Source organism: Phallusia mammillata, chromosome 2 (assembly GCF_965637545.1).
Source record: "Phallusia mammillata chromosome 2, kaPhaMamm4.hap1.1, whole genome shotgun sequence".
Lineage (NCBI taxonomy): Eukaryota > Metazoa > Chordata > Ascidiacea > Phlebobranchia > Ascidiidae > Phallusia > Phallusia mammillata.
This window is the reverse complement of record NC_137253.1, coordinates 31,944,683-31,968,351: the sequence shown is the minus strand read 5'-3', so window position 1 is coordinate 31,968,351 and position 23,669 is coordinate 31,944,683. Positions and strand designations below refer to the sequence as shown.

Sequence of the window (23,669 nt, the reverse complement as noted above, 5' to 3'; positions counted from 1 at the left end):
GCTTAATTTTTTAATGTGCTAGTTATTTTAGTATGTTATTGGTTTTAGGTAGCAGACAATGCACACTGTTTCAATGTATAAGTCTCATTAGTGCAGCTAGGATAGCTAGGCTGCGGGTATTGAAGTTTTTTGGGAGTAACAGGCTAAAAATAGTGTAATTGGGTTCTCTAAAGCTCAAACTTGTACTTACTTGGAGGTTTTAGTGAATCCCGCGCCTGGTTGGTGCACAAGTTGTTCACACATGTGTCAGTTTGGTGACAATCGCTGCACGAACGGCCTTCCTTGAATGGAAATCTGCCGTGAAATTTAACTCATTTAAGCTGCTCTCTAGTATTACATATTTAAATATACGCCTGCTTTAAGTATGTGATTTGCAATTTACTTGTGCTTTACGCTATGGTAATATATCCCGGTATTATTAGACGCTCAAGGATCGTTCGACTGAATTATATTTTTGGAGAAATTTGGCAAAGTCACAGTAAAATGCATTTATCAAAAACTGATAGGAGGTTTACAGCCCTTTACTGTGGTGTAAAACCCTGAATATGGGCCATGTTTATATGTTGGTATATGAAGCTCAGAACTTTTAAAAATGGATTGTCTTAAAGATATACGTCTTGGACCATTTTGCTTTTAGCATTGCGCAATACCTTGAAATAATTTTCCAAAAAAAGGTTTTACTTTTTTTAAAATCATTGAATTGACTACAAACCTACGCTTTACTTTGTAAACCAACCAAGACATTGTTGCGCCAATTTTTCCAAAACCTATTTCGCAAATACTTCGGGCTTGCGTATTGCAATATTTTGCAGGTGTTACTCCTTGTGCGCATTAAATTCATTATACAGCCATGCTTACAATTGCTGTTCTTATTTCGCAACTCTTTCGAAAACTGTGTCCTATATTAAGGTTTTGGCATCAAATATACTTACGTGTTTCTGTAGTTTCCAGCCGGCCCATAGTTGCAGATGAGGACTGTTGCGAGCGCCCAGATTTTCCCTCGTACATTAACATTCGAACAACGCGAGACGCCGCAACCCACCCTGAAACTGTCGGCCCAAACAACCTGAAAACATAAGAAAAGCTGATGCATCCAATTACTTATTAAATTCTACTTTTAGAAACTTTTATTGTTTAAGGCTTGCCAAGTTGTGCCTCCAACCGGCTAAAAAATAATTTAGTATACCCCTGGTCCGTAGCTAATTATACATCTCAAAAAGTTACAATAAGTTATAAATTTGACAGTAATTTTATCGTTGCCTTCATCCACCTGTATAAACCTTTTAGTCAGGAATAATGTATAAACGACCGGAATAGGACAAACTTCAGTTTAAACTTAAAATTTGTGAGAAGAGCATTATTAACTTTATCTACCTGCGTGTAATGTCCGCACATTCTGTTTGGAATGCAATACTGCGTCGCATAAGTGTAGTCTATCTTCTCAGCGTCCCATAACGTCACAGCCTCGGTCATGAACTTCTCGTTCACAGCTGGACTGGTTGTGATGTAAATGTTCTCGCCCACCGAAAAACGACTATGTCGCGCACTCTGAAACCAGCAAATGTTTAATGAAGAAGATCGTGTTACCCGGGAATCGAACCCACCACCTCTAGAGTCACATTTTTATTCACATTCAAACTTTTTGCCTTAAACTCGAAACGGGAAACAACTGTTTGTAAAATAGACGTTGGATCGAGGTCCTCAGTTGAGTTTGATACAAAAACAACTTTTCAAGACTTTAAAGGGGTGTCATTGGGAAATATAGTTAATATTTCTTTCGGCGCTTGAAACTATTCGGCTGGGTTTCTTTCGTTGGTTTCTTTTCCTGTCGAATCTCACCCTCTTTCGCACGCACGGGTGGTTATTTATTAGTGCCCCTTTGATTGGTTTCACCATCGTTTACCCACAGTCGTGCTTTACCCACAATGCCCCAACCTCACTTTCTTGTGAGCCCCAGTCACACAACGCTTTACAATACGGTGTAGCTGCAGCGCGTTTATTTCAGGCTTGATGATTGTTTTAGTGCAATTGTGTCGCTACGTGTTTTTTCGCCAAGCGAGATGAACTCAACTCAATCACTGATGCAAACGAAACGCCTATTATTTTAACATTGCCAAATTATCCTTTTTCTTATAAGCACCCATGGTCACATGTATGCCATTTTCAGCAAGTGATATATTGGTCTCACCGGATTGTGTGAAAAGAGACAGTTTGTCGAGTAGCGTTGAGCCACGTTTTCCAATTCATTGTCCCATGATATTTTCTTCATATTCGTTGCTGTGGGTTTCACTATTGATCTTGCTATGTTGTGCTCGTCAACCAATAGCTTTTTAAGATATTCTGCAAGAATGTGAAGATTGTTATGTTTGTTTTTACCTTCGCACGACTGCACAAGGTAACTGATTAATTTGTTGTTTTCTTTTTTTGACAACATTAAGTGTTTGCGATTATGAATGTAGTGAGTTTGCCAAAGATTTTAAATAAGCATAAAGTCAAGACAAGTCAAGTCAAATTTTATTTGCATATTCACTTCATCATCACAGTTCCAATGTTGAACGGATACATGAACAGCAAGGACACCGAAAAATAAAGTTATCGGACATCTTACAACGTCATAAAACAAACACAACCGTTCTATTTTACGCCAGAAAGGTTAAACAATACTAGTAGTGATTTTGCCAAAGATTATAAATAGGCAAATTATCAGACATCCTACAACTGTCTTGAAGTAAACACAACCGTTCTATTATACCCCAGAACGGTTAAGCATTGTATGGGTACAACGTAATTAACCTTTTAGTTTCTGTTTTTGACTTACAATAAAACCTATGCAGAAGTAAATCATACCAGTAGTAATAAAAGATAATACGAACATAACTGTTGATTAGTGGGCCAGCCATGAAGCGTTTGTTTATAAACACCAGTAATCTAGATACATTTATAAATAAAACATAGCACGCCATGTTACTAAGCGAAACACCATCAAGCATTCCCATTTGACAGATATGGTTGCATTTTCTGCGCTAGTTCTGGGTGGTCCAAAGACTAAGAGAGTGAAGGCCACGTTAGGGTTTGCTAAATACATTTGTCAATGGACTGTTTTTAACAAAGGACTAAATTTGCTGGTTCCAATTGGCTTCTATGTTTTTTGAGACCTAAATATTATTACCGCAGCTACATTTGCTAGCACCTATTATTTAGGGTCAACGGCGGCAACATGCGGCCCGCGTGCCTGGATTCGGACCACCCTGCACTATAGTTAGTTACAAACATCTAAATGTTTACCTGGTATGAAATGCTGCTTTATTAAGCTCGGTGCAATGAGAGAAGCCGGTCCCTCTATAGATGAGTTGTATGAATGTGTGTTGGCATTCCATCTGTAAATGTAAACGTTCAGTGATTCTAAACTCTAAATTAATCAGTGAATAGGTTTTGGGTTTAAGTACGGTAAAGGCTAACAGTATAACAAATGGTATAGCTTATTATAAACTATTTTTGTACGACTGGGATCTGCAATCCCTGGCACTCGATTTATTGCTTTTGTAAAAGTTTTAAAATTTAGGCCACGTGAAAAAACCTGTTTGGTTTCCAGTTAATATTACGATCAGTTGGTACAAACCACTATTACTGTTGGCAATTCATTATGATTTGGAATTAACAAGTGATTTGGCACACGTCACCAGAAAGGTTGCCTTACCCTCTGCTGCACAACATCGAACGTTTTATGGCGTACTTTCGGCTTTGTATAAGTTCAAGTGTTTAAGAAACAAGTCGTCGTTAGCATTGCTGTAAGCCCTTCTGCTGCAATGGATGCATTTCAAGCACATATTTGCTTGAAGGTTTTCAGTCAATGTGCATGCGGGATTACGAATGTTAATGTCTTCCGGCGTTTATGGGACGATGTCATGACTGAAAGCACGCTCTGCGCCAGTCCCAGTGTAAACACAAATGTTATATGAAGGTTAGCTTTAAGTCTACAGTCTTGATTACGACCTTTGTAAATATCCCTTTGGTATTTGGGGTCTGAAACTGCTTACAACATTATTTTGTAAATATAAGGTGTCTGAAACTGCTTACAACATTACAGACCAACACAACGATTGTCGTTACCTAAGTTTCAAAATCCTAAGCAAACGTGTTGCTACCCCTTTCTTGTCGTGAAATATAGAGCCTATTATCTATACATAATAATATGCAACGTTTCCTTGTGGTCCGTTTTTTTATGTTAGAAGTACTAATAGGTTGCACCAATGTAAATTCAGAATGTCACAATACAAAGCTGCGGGATCGTAGAACAAAACTAGTTTACATTATTATGCAAACTTTACTATATAACTTACATACCCTGTTGTACTTTCTGTCATTTCTTCTGTAGTTTGTGTAGAGGACTTAGTGATTCCATAGACCAAGACATAGCACAAAGCGAACCTCAATTCCATGTGTATTTTCCGACGCAAACACTTGAAATGAATCAAGTCGCAGCGTGTATGCTGACACTTACAAATTCCCGGGCGTGTAACGTGTAATTAATCCGATTGAAGTAAGTGTTATGTTGATGGAGTTTTTTTTGCATTGGCGCTTAACGTGTGTTGTTGAACGGTTTATATGAAGTCAGCAGTACTAAATATTGTTAAAAAACCTACTACCAAGATTAAACATTCTACATTTTTGATTAAGGTATAATTTGGTACACTTGTCTGTAAGCAAATGACAATTTCTCTTATTGCCTGGACGAATGTCATTTGTTTTGTCATGTGGCTGCTAGCTAACTACACGTGACTGACTGTGTACAATGCTGTTTACCTCGGCTTGGAAAATACCAGGCGTGGATCATGTCACGAGGGTTTTGTTTTTGAGATGACTATGCACATATTAAGGCTTGTTATAACCTGTAGGTCATTCTCATCACTTGCTTGCTTAATCCTCGAGTTCCTACTATTTGAACTTTAGAAAAAGCAGCCTGTATGTGAAAACTTTCATACAATGTTCACATAATATTATCAACGTTACGACATATCTTTATGTGTGAAATCAATGACACCGGAGGAAACTCTATGAGGTTTTTAGCATGTGATCTTCCTTCGCGTTTTGTAGCCAAGTATGTTTAACTCACTTTTACCAATTGTCTCATAACTAAGGCCTCGTCTAAACCTTCTCAACCTGTACATGATTTACCAAACATTGCTGGTGTATTAAGCACCAGTTTGCTGTCAATGCACAGCACAGTGTGAGTGACTGCTCTCACGTTGTTAGACGGAAGAACCTGGATATGGTTAAAAGGCGCTTCAATGAACATTGCGTCATAACCGCTTGCACGCTTTAGTGATCACACACCATACACAGGCACGGTTTTTAATTTAGCCGAAGTTTTAATTAAAGTTACTGTTTCCTTCTGGAGTCACTTTATACCGGGGTTGCAGGCTATGCGGAGATCGAAGCTTTCCTTGCAACATTCTTGTTCTCAACAGTGGTACATTTGCCACACCGTGATGGGATTCGAACTCATGACTTATGCATCAAATTGTTTTTAATTTGTATTTGCTACAATAGTAAGCACCTTGAAGTACGACTATTAGGAACATTATATCCTTACATTATATGACTGTTTTAATAGAAACATCACTGCCAGAGAGCTTGTGTATAATAAATACATATTAGTGCAGACGTTTCAGCATGTATCAGTTTTTCTCAAACTCTTTACCTTGGGGCGCACCCTCCACTTTAAGAATCACTTATCATATAAATTAACTTTTTATGCCATTTTAGAAACACCGAGTTAAATAAAAGAGGTTATCTGCTTTGCACAAAAAAACGTTTAAACAGTCATCAAAACATACCGTTATATCAAACAATACTTGTAGAGAAACGTCAGTCGGGTCTTATTGAATGTGTTGATCTTTTTTCTAGTCACTTTTTTTGACCTTACTAAATATGAGTAATTTCGTTCATATGCAAACCCAAATCTTGTAAGCTGTGCGCGGTGTGCAAACTTTAAGCTAACTCACAGTTGAATTTAATCATTACATGCACATTTGCCTAACCACAACAACTTAATCAAAGACAAGTAGAAAACAAATGTATATTGTATTTATTATCAGATGCAAAGTTGCTTCACTTGTTTTCGTTTGTTAAACAGTATCAACAAATTGCTGGTGTCCCAATGTCTTTTTGGCAAAAATACGAATTTAAGTAACAATATCGGTTGAGAAAGGAAAATAAGTCTACAATGCGATTGTAAAAAGACTTCATTTTTTAGTTTACGTATTTATTTTGTTCGGTAGGTGTCGCCCTTGTGTTGTGACGTCACCTGTCGCTGATCTCGTCTTAAACACGTGACAGTCAAAACAGCGGAACGGGTTTATAAATTTCTGACACTATTCGTCAAAAAACTTTACTATACACGTTCAATAAATAATGACAGTGGGACAGTGTGCGAGTACACAAAAATTATTGCGAAAAAAATTAAACAATATTGCACAAAAAAGAAATTCAAACCTTAAAATACCACAACTTTTAATTAAGTTTTTTTTGTGGCATAAAACGGTTTAAACATAAAAACAAGATAAATGTAACAACTAACAAACAAAAGTGCAGGCATAAAACAAATATGAAAAACAGCTCTTGCAAATGTCGGTGTACCATTAATGCTGTCATGATATTAAAATAAAATGTACATATATCTGGCATGGAACGACGCCTTTTTTGGTTCGAAGCAAGCGTTTCCTGCATGTAGGTCATGACACGTCGCAAACACAGCAGATAGAATTGTTAATTTCCAACAAGCACGTCATAAACCGAACTATCGACAAACATTTGGCCCAGTAGAGAAGGTCACTTTAAATTAGGCCACGAGCAAACGTTATGCAGTCAGCTGCGGCATTCGATTTATCAAATATGAAGCTGTTCTTGAATTACGAATATAAACTGGATTTCTTATTGGTTCCTCATGGCCTTTTGTTCAAAAGTGTGGCCAGTGTGAAATTTTATACAATACATGGAGTGGCATTTAGGGACATTTTTTACAAAACATTTTATTAAACAATGCCAAAAGGTGGGGTAGAAAATGTGATATTTCTTAATATCAATGATTTATTTCCTTCATATTGTTTGACACGCTTTACTGCACAAAGCCGGCTCGGAAACCCAATTTTCCCAACACCGTTATTGCAGTACTAGTACAGCAATGCATAAAACTAGGAGATAAACTAAAGATGCAAAGCTTTTTGTTGTAGTCGCGTCGCCTGTGGTTGTAGTTGTGCTTGTAGGGAATTGTCCATTACCGAAATCCTTCTCTTTCTCTGTGTTGATTATTGTTGTTTTCTGAACTTCTGGGTTGATTGTGACTGGTGGCTTTTCCACATCTGGGTCTTTTTTGTCCGCTGTGAAAACGTCATTCAGTTAAGTTTTTTGTGAATGTTTTGGTACTTCTACTATTTTAAACTTGTCTATTGTGCTGTTGCCTTGTTATGGACCAACACAAAATCTACGAACATGACTAAATGTTTATCTCAGCTTTTAACTCATGTGTAAAAGTTGTTTTCCACTTGCCCGATAAAACAAATTGTTAAAAGTACTGCTCCTATTTTAAATTTGCCTATTAAGCATATAGCCTTTTCATGGACCAACACAAAATCTACAAACATCACTGAACCTTTATCAGGCTTCTTAAATATTGCGTAAAAGATTTTTTCACTGGCTACAAACATCACTGAGCCTTTATCTGATATCTTTACTTTTGTGTCTTTTTCCACAGGCCCGCCAAAACAACTTGTTACGCTTTCTCATTGAGCTTATTGTGGAACAATGGCCTAACTATTTAGTGTTTAGTTCGGAGAGAAAGTTAATGGAGGTAAAAATACTTTTCTTTCGCAACTAAGCAGTAGTTTATATACAGCTATCACAGTGCACCAGGCCCATTGAAGGCGTTATACCGAACCAGCGTGTCACCAAGCATTCCCATATACCAAGGCGTGGGCTAAAAAAAAAAAAGTAAGGCAGAATTTCAGCTTTTATTTAAAAAATTGACTAAGTTAGTCAGTTACAGTGTTATTGTTTTTGCTTACGTGGACAATCAACCGGATTGCAAAATTCAAAGTCGCTAGATCCAAAGCAAGTCGGTCCACTATTTCCTAGACTGCACATCTTGAACCTTCTTCTAATTCCACCGCCGCATGTTTTTGAACAAGTTGACCAAGGTCCCCATGCTGTCCATTCTGTAAGTGAAAGCACAAGAACACCGGTTAATTGCAAGTCGGTTAGCCGGGAAAAGCAGTTAACCGGGACGGTTATGCAAATCCCAAACCTTTGCCTATCATCTGTGAAGAAAAAGTCGGGTAAATCAATCCGCTTAATCGGGCGGTTTTCAAACGGTTGCCTATTATTTGCGAAGAAAATTATTCCGGATAAACGGGACAAATTCAGGCGAATATTATAAACAACTTGATTATTGATGTGAATGTAAATGTCTCACAATCCAATGTTGTTCTCAAAATATTGCCTGAGAAAGGATGTTGTTTAACATCTACTTATTCTCTCCGTGTAACATCTAAACTTATGACATATTGAAGTAAGATTTTCTTTGAAATTAAGCCCGAACCCGTTTTATTTTAAATAAACAACGAGTTAAGCACCAATGTTAACTCTAGTAAAATATTTTTTTTAACTTAAAGCCCGTTTTATTCAAACTTAATCCCGAGCTCGAAAAGCCCGACCTGTTCTTTACCATAGTTCTAAAACAACTAACTGGCACTAACCTGACACGGTGCAAGTTGCCAAATTGCACGACCCCCTCATCTCATTTGGTCCCTGGCAGTTTCCACCGATACATATTCTTCTCCTTAAACGCGTTCCGATTCCACACGTTTTACTGCAACTGCTCCACTGGCTCCAAGACGTGTAACTCCCAGCTTTCGGTGTCACTGGGGCGCCTTTAAGTGTTCATAATTAGTCAAGTGTTTCGTGAGTAACCAAAAATTATATGATGCGTTAAAAACCCTCTATAGCAGTGGTTCTTAACCAGGACCCATTGCCCTCCAGGTGGCCCACGAGCTGTATTCCGGAGGGGGGCACAGGTGTAAGCCCACTATAAACACCCACCAAAAGTCAGTGAGTCATTTTCTTTTATAATGCTCGGAATTAAGAGTCTGTTGCAAATTGTTTAATTCTCTAATTTAATCGACTATTTCCCACACTATTTGTCCATAATGAGGTTTATTTTTGACAAAAAAATGTTCAGATTGATCATATACTTTACAGTTTAGTGAGTTTGCTACATATATTTTTTGGTAGGGGCCACAGATCCTACGGGTTAACTTATGGGGGGCCACGAGACCCGATAGTTACTTTTAGGTTTGGTGGCGCCCAAGTCACATGTATTCTCTCCTGAGCAACGGAACTTGGCCGAATGGTCCGGCGCTCCTGACCCATATACAAACATAAAAAACCTTATCGGGATTCGTCCCCGGGAGTGTCCTGGGTTCAAACCCCGTGAAAAAAAGTCAACAAACTTGTGCAAATGGTTTCATTGATACAAATACAGATAAAACACAACCATGTTTTCCATCTTTTGAGTTACTTGATGCATCTTTTTTTATAAAACACAGGGCAGTTTTGGAACTCTGGGATTATTTTATTTTTACATACGCTTGTTGAAACGAAACCATGAGCAAAAAAATGAATTTTTCCAAAGTTAAAGTAAAATTTTCTTCGAAATTAAGACCGAACCCGATTTTATTTTAAGTTTGAGCCGAACCTGAAAAGCCCGGCACAACCTTTAGCGTTGTTTAAAGCAATCAACTGGCACTAACCTGACGTGGTGCAGGTTGCCAAATTGCACGGTCCGGACATTAGGTTCGGTCCCTGACAGTTTCCACCGATACAGCTTCTTCTTCTCGACCACGTTCCGATTCCACACGTTTTACTGCAACTGCTCCACTGGCTCCATGGCGAGTAACTTCCAGCTTTAGGCGTCACTGGAGCGCCTTTAAGTGTTCATGATTAGACCAGTGTTTCGTGACCAAAAAAGTTTAGGATTTCAATTACAATACGATGCGTTAAACACTCTCTTTAGCAGGAAATAGGAAATTTTGTATCGAAAGTGTATTGAAAGATTTAGTTTTGTCAGTCGGATCTTATTATTACTCGTTATGGGGAAACCAAATCCATGAACATATTTTATCTTGAACGGTTTTTGTGGCACCTAAGTTAGAGGTATTTACTCCGTAACCAAACGTTAACAGACTTGTGCTCACGGTGTTAATGATGAAAATACAGAAATAAAACACAACCTTCTACTTAGTTACTTGATGCATCTGTTTTTTCCCACTTTTCCCACCAACTTACATAATTGGGTGTTGGTTCTACATGGTTCTAATGAAGTGGGAAGACCGGCACAGTCCTCATCTTTTCCTGTGCTGCAGATTCTATTCCTTATTCTTCTTCCAACTCCGCAATCTTTGGAGCAAACTCCCCAACTCTGCCAGGGTTGCCACGCTGAAACGACAATTTTCTTTATTTAATTTGTAAGTAAACAGCCAAACAAAATGTTGTAGTCGCCATAAGCCCTAACTTGCTATATTGCTGCCCCTTTTCTGGCATGATTATGTATTGTACTGCTGTATAAAATATGCTAATGCAGAGAGGTACATGTTTTCGTTGGACCTGATTTCCGAATCACGTTTATATTATTCCGCATGAGCGGAATCTATTACACTGTATAAGTTGTAACAATAAATCGTTACTGTTCAAACTTCGCAGGACCTGCATGGTGAACGTTTTACATTAAGGTAGCATATGTCATTCTTCCAAAACGATTGAAAATGCGTTTAAACAGTAAGGATTTGCTTTGATGTTTAAAAAACCTACGGGCTTGGATTTTCTAACACTGATCTGTTATTCCCGAAAATATAGTTCTTATTCACGGAGTAGTCATGATACGCAGCAATGCTGTACTTCAAGAAAAATTCGTTTCTTACTTGGCACAGCACAAGCGCGCGTGTTGCATTGTGACGTCATAGTAGCGTTTCCGGTACACTGCGCAGTTTTTCCTGAGTTGCAGAGCCGCTTCCTCGTCCGTTCTCCACCTCCGCATGGTTTCGAACATTCACCCCAGGCTTGCCATTGTGTCCAAGCTGAACACAAAACAAATTTGGTGTCAAATAGTTCTTGAGAGGAACAACAATGATGCGTTTGTTGTCGGGCACGTGTTTTGTTGATAAACGCAGTGAAGTTTATATCATGTTGGTTAAGTTCTGCTACTTTAAGTCAGCGTTTCATACCGGGACGGAACGGAACGTTATACCGGAACGAAATAAATAATTTTTGGCTCAAATACCGGAACGAAATATCGAAATAAAAAATATTCAAAATACCGGAACGGAACGAAATACCGTTATATTTTATTCCGGTATTTCGTTCTGGACATTTGACATGAAACAATTGCTAAAAATTTCGCGCCGTTAAGATAAAATAAAAATTGAGGCTCCTACAATTTACATCCATTTGACCATTATTGACAAATGTTATGTGACGTAACAACTACCGACAATAATTCTTGTGTGTTGCAACTTTCTTTCTTTTTTCGCCTAATAGTTGTAAAGACCACAAAGAAATGTTCTTGTTTTCAGACCGAAATACCGAAAAATACCGTTATAATTTTATTTCGGTCAGACCGGAACGAAATGAAAATATCGGTCCAGAACGAAATAGCGAAATAAATAATTTGCTCAGAACGAATAACGTTATTTGGTTTCGTTCCGTTCCGGTATGAAACACTGCTTTAAGCAATGGATAAATCTCGAAAGGAATTTCTTGACACACGTTTCAGCTAACTTTAACGAATTATCATATTATCATTGTTTACACTGGAATGTGGTTAAGAAGTGTAAAATGTACCAAATACTGAAACCAGCAAGCAATTAAAATAAAGAATTACCGCTATACGATGTGTAGGTGTTAGCAAATCACTGAGAATTAAATGCGGGATCAAACGGCTTTTAACATTAAACAAACATTTATTTTACATTCTGTAGATGTGTTTTTTCACTGTTGGTATCTAACAGCCGGTCCGTGAGCGACGTTGTATAGATTTAAAACTTTGAAGTGATCTCTATACTTTTCCCAAAAGTGTTTAAATAATTAAACCTATTCTTAGATGTAGTCAAGTTTCATGGTTGAGCCTGTATTATTTTTATCAGTCAACATCTCTGATACAGACCACAAAAGCCTTACTTGGACAAGCTGGTGTGTTGCAAGCTGATGATGACGTAGACAATCCGGTACAATCTCGGTTATTTCCCGTGTTGCAAGTGCGACTTCTAGTGCGTCTTCCTCTTCCACACGTCAGTGTGCACTGGCCCCAGTTTTGCCACGTGTTCCAAGCTGTAATAAAAGCGGCCATGATAAAAACTTATACACAGACGTATTCGTGGTAAATTTGAATAGGTTTGTTCGGTTTTGATGCCACTTAGTGTGAGGGGTCTTGTGGGTACAGGGTATGTGACATTGGGTGGCCTCAAGGTCATTATCGTGATCGTCGCAGTGTAAGATGAATACATTCCTACTGTGATCAGCCCTGAAGCGTGTATGTAGACCAGCGATCACGGTACTCACATACAAATCATAGTACGCCATGCCTATTGAGGGTGTTATAGCGGATCAAGCCGGTCTCCCAAGCATTCCCGTATGGCAAGACGCAGACTAGAAAAAGTGGGATTTAAACCCACGACACGAGTCTTTCCGGGACTTGCGTTGAAAATCGATTTCTTAATAAACAGTGTACAACGATTTTTTTATTCAGTTTTTGTGAGCAAAACTCTACCCCTGACTGTGCAAATGTCTACAACAAAACATTGCTCTCACCAGGGCAAGCTTGTTCGTTACATGCTGACTGAGACGTCGACCCTCCAGTGCAATCGCTCGTCTTCCCAGTGCTGCAAACTCGTGTTCTTGTCCTTTGGCCTCCACCGCAAAGGCGCGAGCAAGATCCCCATGCTAGCCAAGGCCTCCATGCTGAAAATGAAATGTCACCATGAATATGACACTTGCACAAATATGTTTTAACCTGGAAACACTTATTAAGGGCTTGTTTGAAAAACGCACTGAACCAGTTTAGTGTGCTTTGTTTCATCAAACTCTTTCGTAAATGATAAGCTGCAGACAATGCACACTGTTTCGACCTATCAGGTCTCGTAAATGATTGTTGCCATTATCTGAGGCAGTTATAGTCGCTTTTAATACATAGCGTCAGAATTTTTTTTTTTTCGAAATTTTAACTTGCACGTTGGGTGTTGGTCATATTGATGGTTTTATTGATTTTATTGGACACATCATTTGTGACTAAATAACTTGTCTACTCATAAGCTTGGCGCTGCTTGAATTTCTATTGTGCAACGTCCACGTCAATTTATAAGTTCATTAACTGTACAACTCCTATAGAAACTATAGTTTGGTATCTGCTTTGGGCTTTCGATTGCCTGTTTAACTTGACGCCATGAATTAGTTGCCATTAGCATTTTCTTGAGTTAGTCACATTTAAAAGTATAGTTCGAACGTATGCGATGTAGGCTAAAGTAGTTTTAAACCTGGTGTTCCAGTGGAAAATCCAAGGGACATATTTGTACACAAAAGATTCTTCATTGAAACTTACTTGCTGGAGCTTTGGTTGTTTCGCAAGCCCCAACGCACTGTCTAAATTGCCCTGAAGCTCCGTCTCCGCAGTCTTTTCGTACAAATGTGTTGCAGCTTCTTTCCCATTTCGCCCAGCCACGTAGCCCACACGAACCAGAACATGGCTCAGTTTCAACCCATTGCGACCATTGAGCGTCTGCGTAAACATTCATGTGGGTAAATGGTCGCCATTACTGTAAACAGTAAAACCAATGAACGATAAAATCCTTTGCTAAAACAGAATCAGTCACTTTCAGGTGATTTGAAGCCCTGCTGCCGATGGTTTTGATCAATTACTGAACTGCTGTGTTGGTAAATTTGGATTGCTTATAAGTTAGGTTGTATTAGAGGTGTGTTTAGGCGATTCAGCTCTTTCAGTCTGTATACTTGTACATGCAGTTCCAAACGTATTATTGGTTGTTATAGGGTCGTCGTTAAGTGGTAATCTTTTATGTTGGTTCTGTCATGAAAGACCGGACTTTTTTTTTACTTGGTGGTAATCTTTTTACAAATTTAAACCTTGTTGGCAATTTATACACTTTAATCATGTGCGAGTTAAATTGATTTATTGTCACCGTGCTATTTTGCTGCAACAACGTTTCCTGATAATTATCTCATTACAGTTTCGCAATTTTCCTGGGCTAATTAATGTAAATTGGATTTCAATTAGTGCGATTGGAGTAACGTTTTTCAATTTTCTGCGTCTACTTACTGGCTGGCTTGGCGACGCTCCTGATAGGATTTGTGCAAAGTTTTTTCTGGCAAGTGTCGCCCTTAGCACATTGACTGCAAGCAGGCCCCACTTTGTACGGCTGCCTGTAAAACAAACATGTTTGTTCACGATTAATTTAATCAAGTTAATTACATACTTTCACAGTTAAATTACTGATAACTACAATAGCTTTGATTAGTAGTAGTCAATTTCTTACGAATGCTTTTTTAAAGTATATCATTTGGGTCGTTTGTGGAACTAACGCGACAACATAAATCAAGCACATAAAGCTAACAGCTAGAAAATGTGTTAAACAAACTTGGGAGATAAATTAAAGCTCATAAATCTGCTAAGGGTTAACCACGAGAAAACAGATTGAAATGGGTTTTAGTGCAGTCGCAAGTTTATACTTTCGGAGTGTGAATCAACTGTATAGTCCCACCTTCCACGAATGTTGCCTCCCGGCCCGTAGTTGCAGATCAATATCGTCGCGTCTGTGTAGGTTTTTTTGGCAACCTTAATTTGCGTACACAAACTCGCCCCGCATCCAACTTTGAATGTGTCGGCCCACACGTTCTGCGAAACAGAAGCACAATGCTGTTAAAAAGAGGCGGCCTAGGCCAGTATTTACATTAGTGGCGTTTACCACCTCAAAGGCTTGTTGATTTCAAAACGCCCCTTTGCTTTATGTTAACTTTTTCTAATAATACAAAAGCTCAATGATGGGTTTATACTACTGACCCCTGTATATCAACTTCCAATTTTATTGTTCGAAACCTAAACGTAGTCGGGTTTATTTTACAGCTCCCCAATCGCTTATGTATTCTTCAGTGCACCCTTTATTATTGCAAACGGCTCAGGGACGGATAGTCAAATTGGCCTTGAAGTTGTCTTTAAGTCGGTTTTTAATGTTATAACACTTGTACTGCCAACGTATATATCCTGTTCCTACTCTCTCAACCTTACCTGTGTGTAATGACCGCACATTCTTCCCGGAGTGCAGGCTCCATTTGAGAAGGTGTAGTCCTTCTTCTCGCCTTCCCACGCCCAAACCGAACCGTTGGCGTAGCGTAAGTTGAAAGGTAGCCGCGTGGAAAGGAAAATGTTTTCGCCAACGTAGAATCTGGAGTGAGCTCGATTCTGCCAAAGGAATGTAAACGTTGGCTTAAAGTATTTGTGGTTTATTGTTGGGTCAACGTAACTTGATCCAGAGTAAAAAGTGGGCTCGAAATTTTAGCCAGAATCCGGGCCTAACCCGATTCGTTTTTGGGAAGCCCGTTTAGGCCGGAGAGTTTGATTGACAGGCGTATACATTAAAGCCCCGGAAAAGACCAAGACAACTAAAACAATAGACAATTGATCTCAAACAAGGCGTGTTAGGGCTGTTTGACATTAGGCGAGGACCTGCAACTGGCTACTTTTAATAGCAAGTTTTATTAAAATACTGACACAAAGTTTAAAGTTAGGCCCGAATCGAGCCCGTTTTTTAAGAAACCCGAAACCGAACCCGGCCCGAAAAGCGCAGCCCGGCTTGCAACTCTGGTTGCTATTATAAGAGCACCTATTAATTACTGCATAAAGGCCCTCTGGCAGATTTTTCGGTCTGGCTATGCTATCCATTGTAACTAAGATCACAGCATCAATTCAGTGCCAATAACAATGGAAAGAAAAATGAGTCAACGTTTAAAGAAATTCCGGATGGAAATTTCGCCTGATGTGACTTTCTCGCTATTAATGCACTTAGCTTTGACCAATAGCTCGTCATGTCACAAACGTAATAAGATGACGGCATGTTTGTGTCCCGAGGCGTAATAGTATTTTTTGAGGCAACAAACTTTTTGGCGGTTAGAAAGGACGACGCAAAAACTTGTTTGCTTTGTACCAAAACACTACTTCATAAAACTCGAAAATGTGCAGTTCATTTTAATTATTTTTTTTTACTTTTGGGGTGGGGAGGTACGCCACCGGTTGCGCGAAGTTTTTGCTGGCATCTATAAATTTCCCGTGGAATGAATTGGAAAGCACAACCAGATTGAAGCTGGAACCAAAACCCTTTGACACTGTTTGGTTTCGTTTTTCGCTTCCACACAACTTGCAATTTACAATTTACTGCAATTAACTTACCGGGTTATGTGCAAACGTGCACTGCTTTGAATAACCAGTGGCCAGCTTCTCCAATGCATCATCCCAGGTTAGCTTTCTCATATTGCTGGCTGAGGGCGATACGATTGCCCGTCCATCGTTGTGCGCTTTCAGAAACGTTGTCTTGAGTGCGGCTGTAAAATTATCAAATGTAATTTCCTAGTTGTCGCTTCTAGAATCTTTCACAGTTAGCCAGGCCCATGAAGGCGCTGTGCCGAATCAAGCCGCTCTCCCTAGCATTCCCTGAGGCAAGGCACAGGCCAGACAAATCTAGCTTACGGTGAGATTTGAACCCACGGCAAAAGTTTTTCTCGTACTTTCGCTCTACCAACTGAGCTACACAGGCTCAGTGGTGAACCGCCGAAAGTGGAATCACATTAACCGTTGCCTGTCTCGTATGCTGCACATGTCAGCCTCTTAGTAGGTGATCACCAGTTCGACCATTTATCAACTAAGGTGAACATACACACGTACTGGGATCAGCCCTGAAGCGTTCATGCAGACCAACGGCGATCATTTATAAACCATAGTTCACCAGGCTCTAGAATGTTTGGTTGGTATATTTCTACCGTTGAATCTTCAGACATTGTGTACTGAAAATATGCCCCGGTTAACCAACAAGGAACGTTCTTGGAGCGGCACTTCCCAAGTTTTGGATTACCTTGCCATTAAGGAAGTACATGTTGGCGTTGTCTTGGGGCTTCCGGCTTGTATATGGGACTACTGTCAACAATTTTGGTGGTAGGCGTGCAAGGAAATAAGTCTGCCGTTAAAACTTTGAACATTTAACACTTGACATGCTAGGAAATGCGTTGCGCGGACACCTTGATTGAAAATTTCCTTTGCTTGAAGATAACAGAATGTGGCCTGGGCATGTAATAAGAACACCTGTCTCAAATAGTGGGGAAATTTCAACAGACTTAGCTAATTCGGACACAACATAAGAGTTTACCTAACTACACAATAATAGTTTTTCACCTGTTATGGCGTAAGTTCGAATAAGATTGCTGGACTGTAGTGCAGCTGGTGCTCCGGAGTTGCTCGTAATGTTTAGTGGTTCATCATGTTGCTGGCTAAATGGTAAAAATGGCAATGACTTTGCTGTAAAAGCAGCAGATAAACACTTTTAAACTGAAGGCAGTCTACACTGTTTCGACCCATAAGGTCTCATCAGTGCAGCTGGTGACAGGAGATCGGCCGTATGAGCTTATGCAGCCCCTTGCAAAACTCAAGCCGAACAAGTGCGCATTCTCTGTAGCTTATCATGTATTGGCTCTTTACTTTTATACAAACACTGATAAAAATTTTCAAAAATAGTGTTTAACAAAATATGGTCTTTTAGTGTAAGAAACATATGGTAAACAATATCAGGTCAAACGATTTATTTTACCAATACTTATTTACGCCCAGTTCGATGCCAAATAAAGAAGTGCGTTGTGGGTTTAAAGCATGTTTTCTAAAATTCACGTATCAGTCAAAGCTCCGTGCTCTTACTGGGCCAGGTTTGCACTAATATAAACCACAGTTCCGGTGAAAAGTTGAAACGTTGTTAGCCTGAGTTTAATTAAAACAACCGCTTCGAAGTAACACCGATGTATCATTTTCCGGTGGTACTAACTACCATAATGATGCTGCGTGTTACCGCGTAGAACGCAGTTTAGGTGGACATGAATACACTTCATGTCAAATTTTAATTTGGCGGACTTCTGAAATCGCTTTCATGTTTGAGCTATTCGAGTTGGGCGAGGGTTTGTAATTGAAAAAACAACAACACTACAATCTAGTCTTATTTACGCTTGTTGGGGCTTGTACTCTTACATTCCACATACCATGCGGCTTATTATGCGGTATACCGTAGGGCTTTTCATGCGCTTTCCCATCCGGTATCATGCGGTATTTGGTATCACCACATTATTTTCTATGGAAGAATAAGTCATGGACAGTGAAAAAATACTGGAAGCAATAGACAGCAGCTTAATCCTTGTTACATTTTATTTTTTGGACATGTTTATGGGGACCAGAATGTACGGTTTGGGCTATAGCAGATATTCGTGGCAGCGTGTGTTATGTTGATCCCTCCATAGGCCTTATACCGTGTTATGACTTTACATAGACATGTTCTTACTTATTTTCTAGCCACATTTTGATTAACACTTGATGAAAATTGTAAATTAAATTGCTGGTTACTGTTGCACACCAACCTTACCTCGCTACGTCACCAGTTTCCTGCCCTTGCGTGGCGCGCATCCTGTACGTTATAGCAAGCATTGTTAGCAAACAAACGCGTGTGTATGTGGTGCAAATCATAGCTAAGCATTCGTTTTTTTTGCTGCTAAACTTATGTTATTAAACCAGGTACTGTAAAAAAAGTTCTGTGAACAAAACACAATAATGATTAGAAGATTTGTACCAGCTTTCCCTTAAATCTAAACACTCCTTCGGTATTATATCCACATCTAGACTAATTATAACATATGTAAACATATAATAAGCTTTTACAAGTCATACACTATGACACAAAAATTAAAAACTAACTTATTGTGTCTGCATTTTTACTCAATTGTAGGGATCTAAACTGTTGAAGTTACGTTTACACCACGTGCATTAAAGCTTTTATCTGTTATCGTATTGCCCTGTTCTGGCGTTGTTTTTTTTGTAATTTAGATCCAAGAATTCGCCTGCTTCTGCCATTTTTTTGTTACTGTAACTAATACAATCACTTTGCAGTCACACAAACATATTGCTAACGCATTAGTTGTTTACAACACCAGCAGTGACGTACCACCAGCTAACTGCACCTGACAATAAAGAACGGAAGTGGCCATTCGCTCATTTATTTCAAACGCTCCTATGACGCAACACATGCCTTTGACATCAACATTTTTTCCCTTCAGAACTTCGTTACTTTGCAAAGCGGCTTGAGGAAATGATATAATTTATAAAAATGTTGTCACATCGTTTTATGCGTGGGTTTCTAACAAACCATATATGGAGTTTAAACGAGGTTAATATCTGGGGTCCCATGATATAATAGCAAGCCGTCATGTATTAGCAATATCGAGGCCTTGCCAATTTGCTGTGTCACGCTTTTAATTCGGAAATACCGAAACCAATTCAATTCTCACGCGGCCTTGCGTCATTCTCTTTGACCCCCAAAGCAGAATTTGTGGACTTTAGAGCATTTACAATATATTTGTAACAGCAATGTTGCTGTAGAAGTATCAACCTGTAACTAAACAACACATTTTGTATAAAATCTGTACCAACAATGCTATACTTCACGCAGTAAGAATAACAACACGTTATTTTTCTGTTGCTGCTTCAAGCATCACAAAGTTAGTCTGTTTCAATGCATAGCTTGTATTCAACGTTTATATGATTTGAGTAAACGGTTCAGTGTTTTACACTTCAAAATTACCCTTTCGCTGATTTTTGTACGGTATACCTTTTATTACTGCTGACAAAAGACCTTTCCAAATATTCTGTAGAACTTATTAAAATAGTCAAAATCAACTGTTTAAACGTTTCTATTAGTTTTTACAATCTTTATCCCCTCTAACTACCTTGATTCTTGAAAAAGATTGGATTAAATACCAAAGAGGCCTATTACTTAGCTGACATATATATATATCTTAAGACTTCAGACTTATTAATGTTTATAGTCTGCTAATTACCTTCTGCCTTACAACATACTTTTTCCACCAGTCTAGCTTTGTAACCTTTTTGTTTCGTGGGACACCTGCCCGATAACCTTACATTTAAATTAATTTCACCAGCCGACAAAATTCAAACCCAGCTTACTGATCACGACATGCAAATGTATTGACGCAAAAAAAGCATGCAATTTGTACATTGGAAATAGATGCACAAAGTTTCCTATTTTTGTGATTTTTTGTGATATCCTTTCTAAAATGGAGACTTGGAGAGGGTCAATGTCAAAGGTTCCTTGCTTTGGGAATTGGTTGTAAATGGCACAGTTTTGTTATTGAATGAAAGTAGTTAGATGAAAGATATTTTACAACACTTGGAAATAGGACAGCTCTTATAGCTTCCATTATTGGGGAATACTATAAGAAACAAATAATTAATGTTATTTGATTAAACTGCACTGACAATATATAAACTGTTGCTGTCAGGCATAATATTAATATGTAAACTAAATGAAATGAATGCTTCTCTTCCGGTAAATATATTGTTTTACCGTTATACGCCCTATTCAGGGCGCCTTCAACGGGGTAATAACACTACGATTGTCAAGTAAAATCCGACATAAACAAAACGAAAACAGGACGAAAAATGTTGACTGCACAAACAATGTTATTTAGGAAAAAGTACAAGTGACAATGCAAATCCTTCGGGGGCTTTTGTTCACCCCCTCCCCCTTTAATTGTTCCGGCCCTGTCCATGGTTCAAAGTTATGGTTCTGCAACACAGCAATCTTCCGATTTTCCTGTGCTGCATTTTCTTGTGCGGATTTGGGTGTCAGATGAACAAGCGTCGCCCGCGTCATACCACCGTCCCCACTTGCTCCACACTAAACATTCGATACAAATTAGACTGAAGGTTAAGCTACCTTTAAAGAAACTTTGATGTTTTTTGGGCAATTGTGTTTAAAGTAGTGATGCACCGAAGTTTCGGTTGGCCGAAACATTTCGGCCCAATACGCTGTTTTCCTTTGTTTCGGTTTCGGCCCGAACTTTTTTGTAAACTCGGCCGAAACCGAACTTTTTGATTGCATGGAATTAATGCCTAAACTTTCATTTCGACAATATGAAACATCATAAATTACCTTATTGTTGTATGTATAAAATACGAGCAACGTTGTCTGCAAAGTATGACAAGTTTAGTAAGGCTTCCGCATTGTGAAAATGATTTTGGCATGTCATAATTGAGTTCACTCGCATCAACAACACAAGCTTTAGTTGAAAACATCCATAGAAACGGGGATTTTAGGTTCGGCCTGTTTCGACCGAATTTATTCGGCCTCGTGGCCGAATATGCGGTTTCGGCCCGAACCTTTTGAGGCGGGTTCGGTGCATCACTAGTTTAAAGTGTTACAAGTTATAACAAGTGCTACTAGAGTGTACAAGTTGTGTTATGGAAGATCAATTCTATGGTTCACTATAACTTGATTTACGTAGCGTTAGTTCATCATATTTTTGTGGCAAAGCTGGTGCTATTAAAGAGTGGGTCAAGTAGCAAAAACAAAATACGCGAAGCTGCAAATTGTTTTGTATGGAATCTTTTCACCAACGGAACCTTTGTAGGTCGTTTACAAAAAAAATTAACTTATCCGATCTTTTCTGAGATTTAAATCAGTGCGCTCGTGATCAAAACCGACACATGCTGAAGGCAAAACGCCCGAAAACTTAAAAACCCGAAACTTACCTGCACGTGGGCAAGGCCTGGTATTGCATTCCCTCTTTATGTGGGAATTTCCGCAACACTCGTTCGGGTTAGACGAGGGACACCCCCTTGTTCGATACCGTACACCTCCTCCGCATGAGCGTGTGCATTCACTCCATTCATCCCAAATTGCGTAGGGAACTGTAGATAATGATAGAGTTTAATAATGTTTTTGTGTGCAACAATGTTCTCTAATTTAGTGCAAGGGTCATATTTAAATACTTATTGACATAATTCAAATTATTGCAATGCCCGCAGAAAAATTCAAATTGAAACCACTAATCGGTCGCTGTATTTTTATGCTTTTACAAAACAGATGCATTTCGTTTTTATAAGCATCATCAGTGTCTGGAAAACAAGTAAGATTAGTAACAGGATAAAACCAGCAGTCATGAATTTAGGATCCTGAATCGTCGCAGTCCTTCTATATTACAATGCCCGTTTTGAGTTTGTTTCAATTACACGCACGAATCAGTCGGTTATTAATTACTGAATCAGCTGATACAAACGACAATTTACACAAAAAGTTTTGCACGTGTCATTTCCATTTTGACATAACAAGAACATTGGCACGCGATTTTCAGAAGGTGGTCGATTCTTGCTTTATTGCGTTTGGAAATTGCAATAATATTGCAAATATTGTTGTTGTAAGTAATGATAGTTTTTTAATGGTGTCTGGTTTCTGTTTCCCAACTACATTTTCTGATTAACATATACCCCGGAATTTTGCTAATTTGTTTTGTGACCATCATGGACGAGGGTCTAACAGGGTGTTTAAATGTTATTGAAAATTCTTTTGATTAAGTCCTTAATCAAAAAAAGTATCGCATATTTGACTGATACATTGATTTTCTTCTTTTTGTTGTCTGTGGACTGCATTAAAGAGTCTAGTGAATGTCATAACTCCAGACAGGACTATATGTGTAAGAAAAATGTTGTTTTTCTGTAATTGGTGACGTAACTACCGACCTTTTGTATCATCTGTGGTAAACGGAAACTCCCACAATGCAATGTAGACAAACCTTAAAGTTCGATTCGAATATCGAAAATGTTATTTGACTCTTTCTGTGATCTTTTTTTTTCGTTTATTTATTTTAGACTTGGTATAAGTTTGTCGTCACTGTGCTGTTGTATTTTACAAATTTAAGATAGCTTTATATTAAAAAAGCAACGTTTACTATAAAAAAATTGATTCATTACTTCAAGAGGTTTAGTATAGTATAGAATTCAGTCATAAATCGACCAAAGATTGTTTTTTTTGCTTATTCGTTCGGATGTTAAAAATTTTGTCCTAACTAGACCGGTTAATAATGTAACAGGTATTCTACCAAAAGCGCTGTAATAACGTTGGTGAACAAGTTAAATCGTAAAAATCAAAACACGTAATAACTTGTGCGCCAACTTGCCTCTGGTTCTTGACGGACATCGTTGAGCGTTGCAGATTGAGAGTTGACTCGCAGGTACCATGCAATCTCGGTTGTCCCCAGTGTCGCAGTCACGTGTTCTGGTTCTTTTCCCGCCCCCGCAACTTTTACTGCAAGTCGACCACGTGCCCCAGGCCAACCACTCTGCGTTCAGTTTGAAGGTGATAAATTGCAATTGCACCTCGTTTTTAAAAGTTTGTGTCTCGATGGGTGTTCTTGCATGTTGGTTGCCAGGGATTTTAACTTTTTTATGGGACACACAAAACGTTGGTTATAGAACAACAAATATCCCGTTTCCTTACAAATTGTGGTCCGATCGG

The 23,669-nt window shown here is 38.7% G+C and overlaps 3 protein-coding genes and 1 long non-coding RNA gene across 4 annotated transcripts; all 4 read right to left on the bottom strand.

Annotated features, from left to right (window-relative positions):
• Positions 1-167: 167 nt before the first annotated feature.
• Positions 168-4,579, bottom strand: LOC145213318 (glioma pathogenesis-related protein 1-like). Its single transcript, XM_080081545.1, has 6 exons — positions 4,345-4,579; positions 3,286-3,377; positions 2,189-2,340; positions 1,375-1,548; positions 933-1,066; positions 168-294 (listed from the first exon to the last, which is right to left on the bottom strand). The coding sequence occupies exons 1-6, from the start codon at positions 4,437-4,439 to the stop codon at positions 168-170; spliced, it is 774 nt and encodes a 257-aa protein (XP_079937671.1). The 5' UTR covers positions 4,440-4,579.
• A 2,015-nt stretch (positions 4,580-6,594) lies between these two features.
• LOC145213317 (adhesion G protein-coupled receptor B2-like) lies at positions 6,595-9,846 on the bottom strand. Its single transcript, XM_080081544.1, has 4 exons — positions 9,807-9,846; positions 8,754-8,927; positions 8,064-8,213; positions 6,595-7,379 (listed from the first exon to the last, which is right to left on the bottom strand). Exons 1-4 carry the CDS (start codon positions 9,844-9,846, stop codon positions 7,162-7,164), a joined length of 582 nt encoding a protein of 193 aa, XP_079937670.1. The 3' UTR covers positions 6,595-7,161.
• A 3,805-nt stretch (positions 9,847-13,651) lies between these two features.
• LOC145212748 (uncharacterized) lies at positions 13,652-14,937 on the bottom strand. Its single transcript, XR_013856781.1, has 3 exons — positions 14,820-14,937; positions 14,378-14,481; positions 13,652-13,822 (listed from the first exon to the last, which is right to left on the bottom strand). It is a non-coding gene; the product is annotated as an uncharacterized LOC145212748 (long non-coding RNA).
• Positions 14,938-15,062: 125 nt separating this feature from the next.
• LOC145213315 (peptidase inhibitor 16-like) lies at positions 15,063-18,787 on the bottom strand. Its single transcript, XM_080081543.1, has 5 exons — positions 18,726-18,787; positions 17,498-17,592; positions 16,502-16,653; positions 15,344-15,517; positions 15,063-15,077 (listed from the first exon to the last, which is right to left on the bottom strand). Exons 1-5 carry the CDS (start codon positions 18,785-18,787, stop codon positions 15,063-15,065), a joined length of 498 nt encoding a protein of 165 aa, XP_079937669.1.
• Between the last annotated feature and the right edge of the window lie 4,882 nt (positions 18,788-23,669).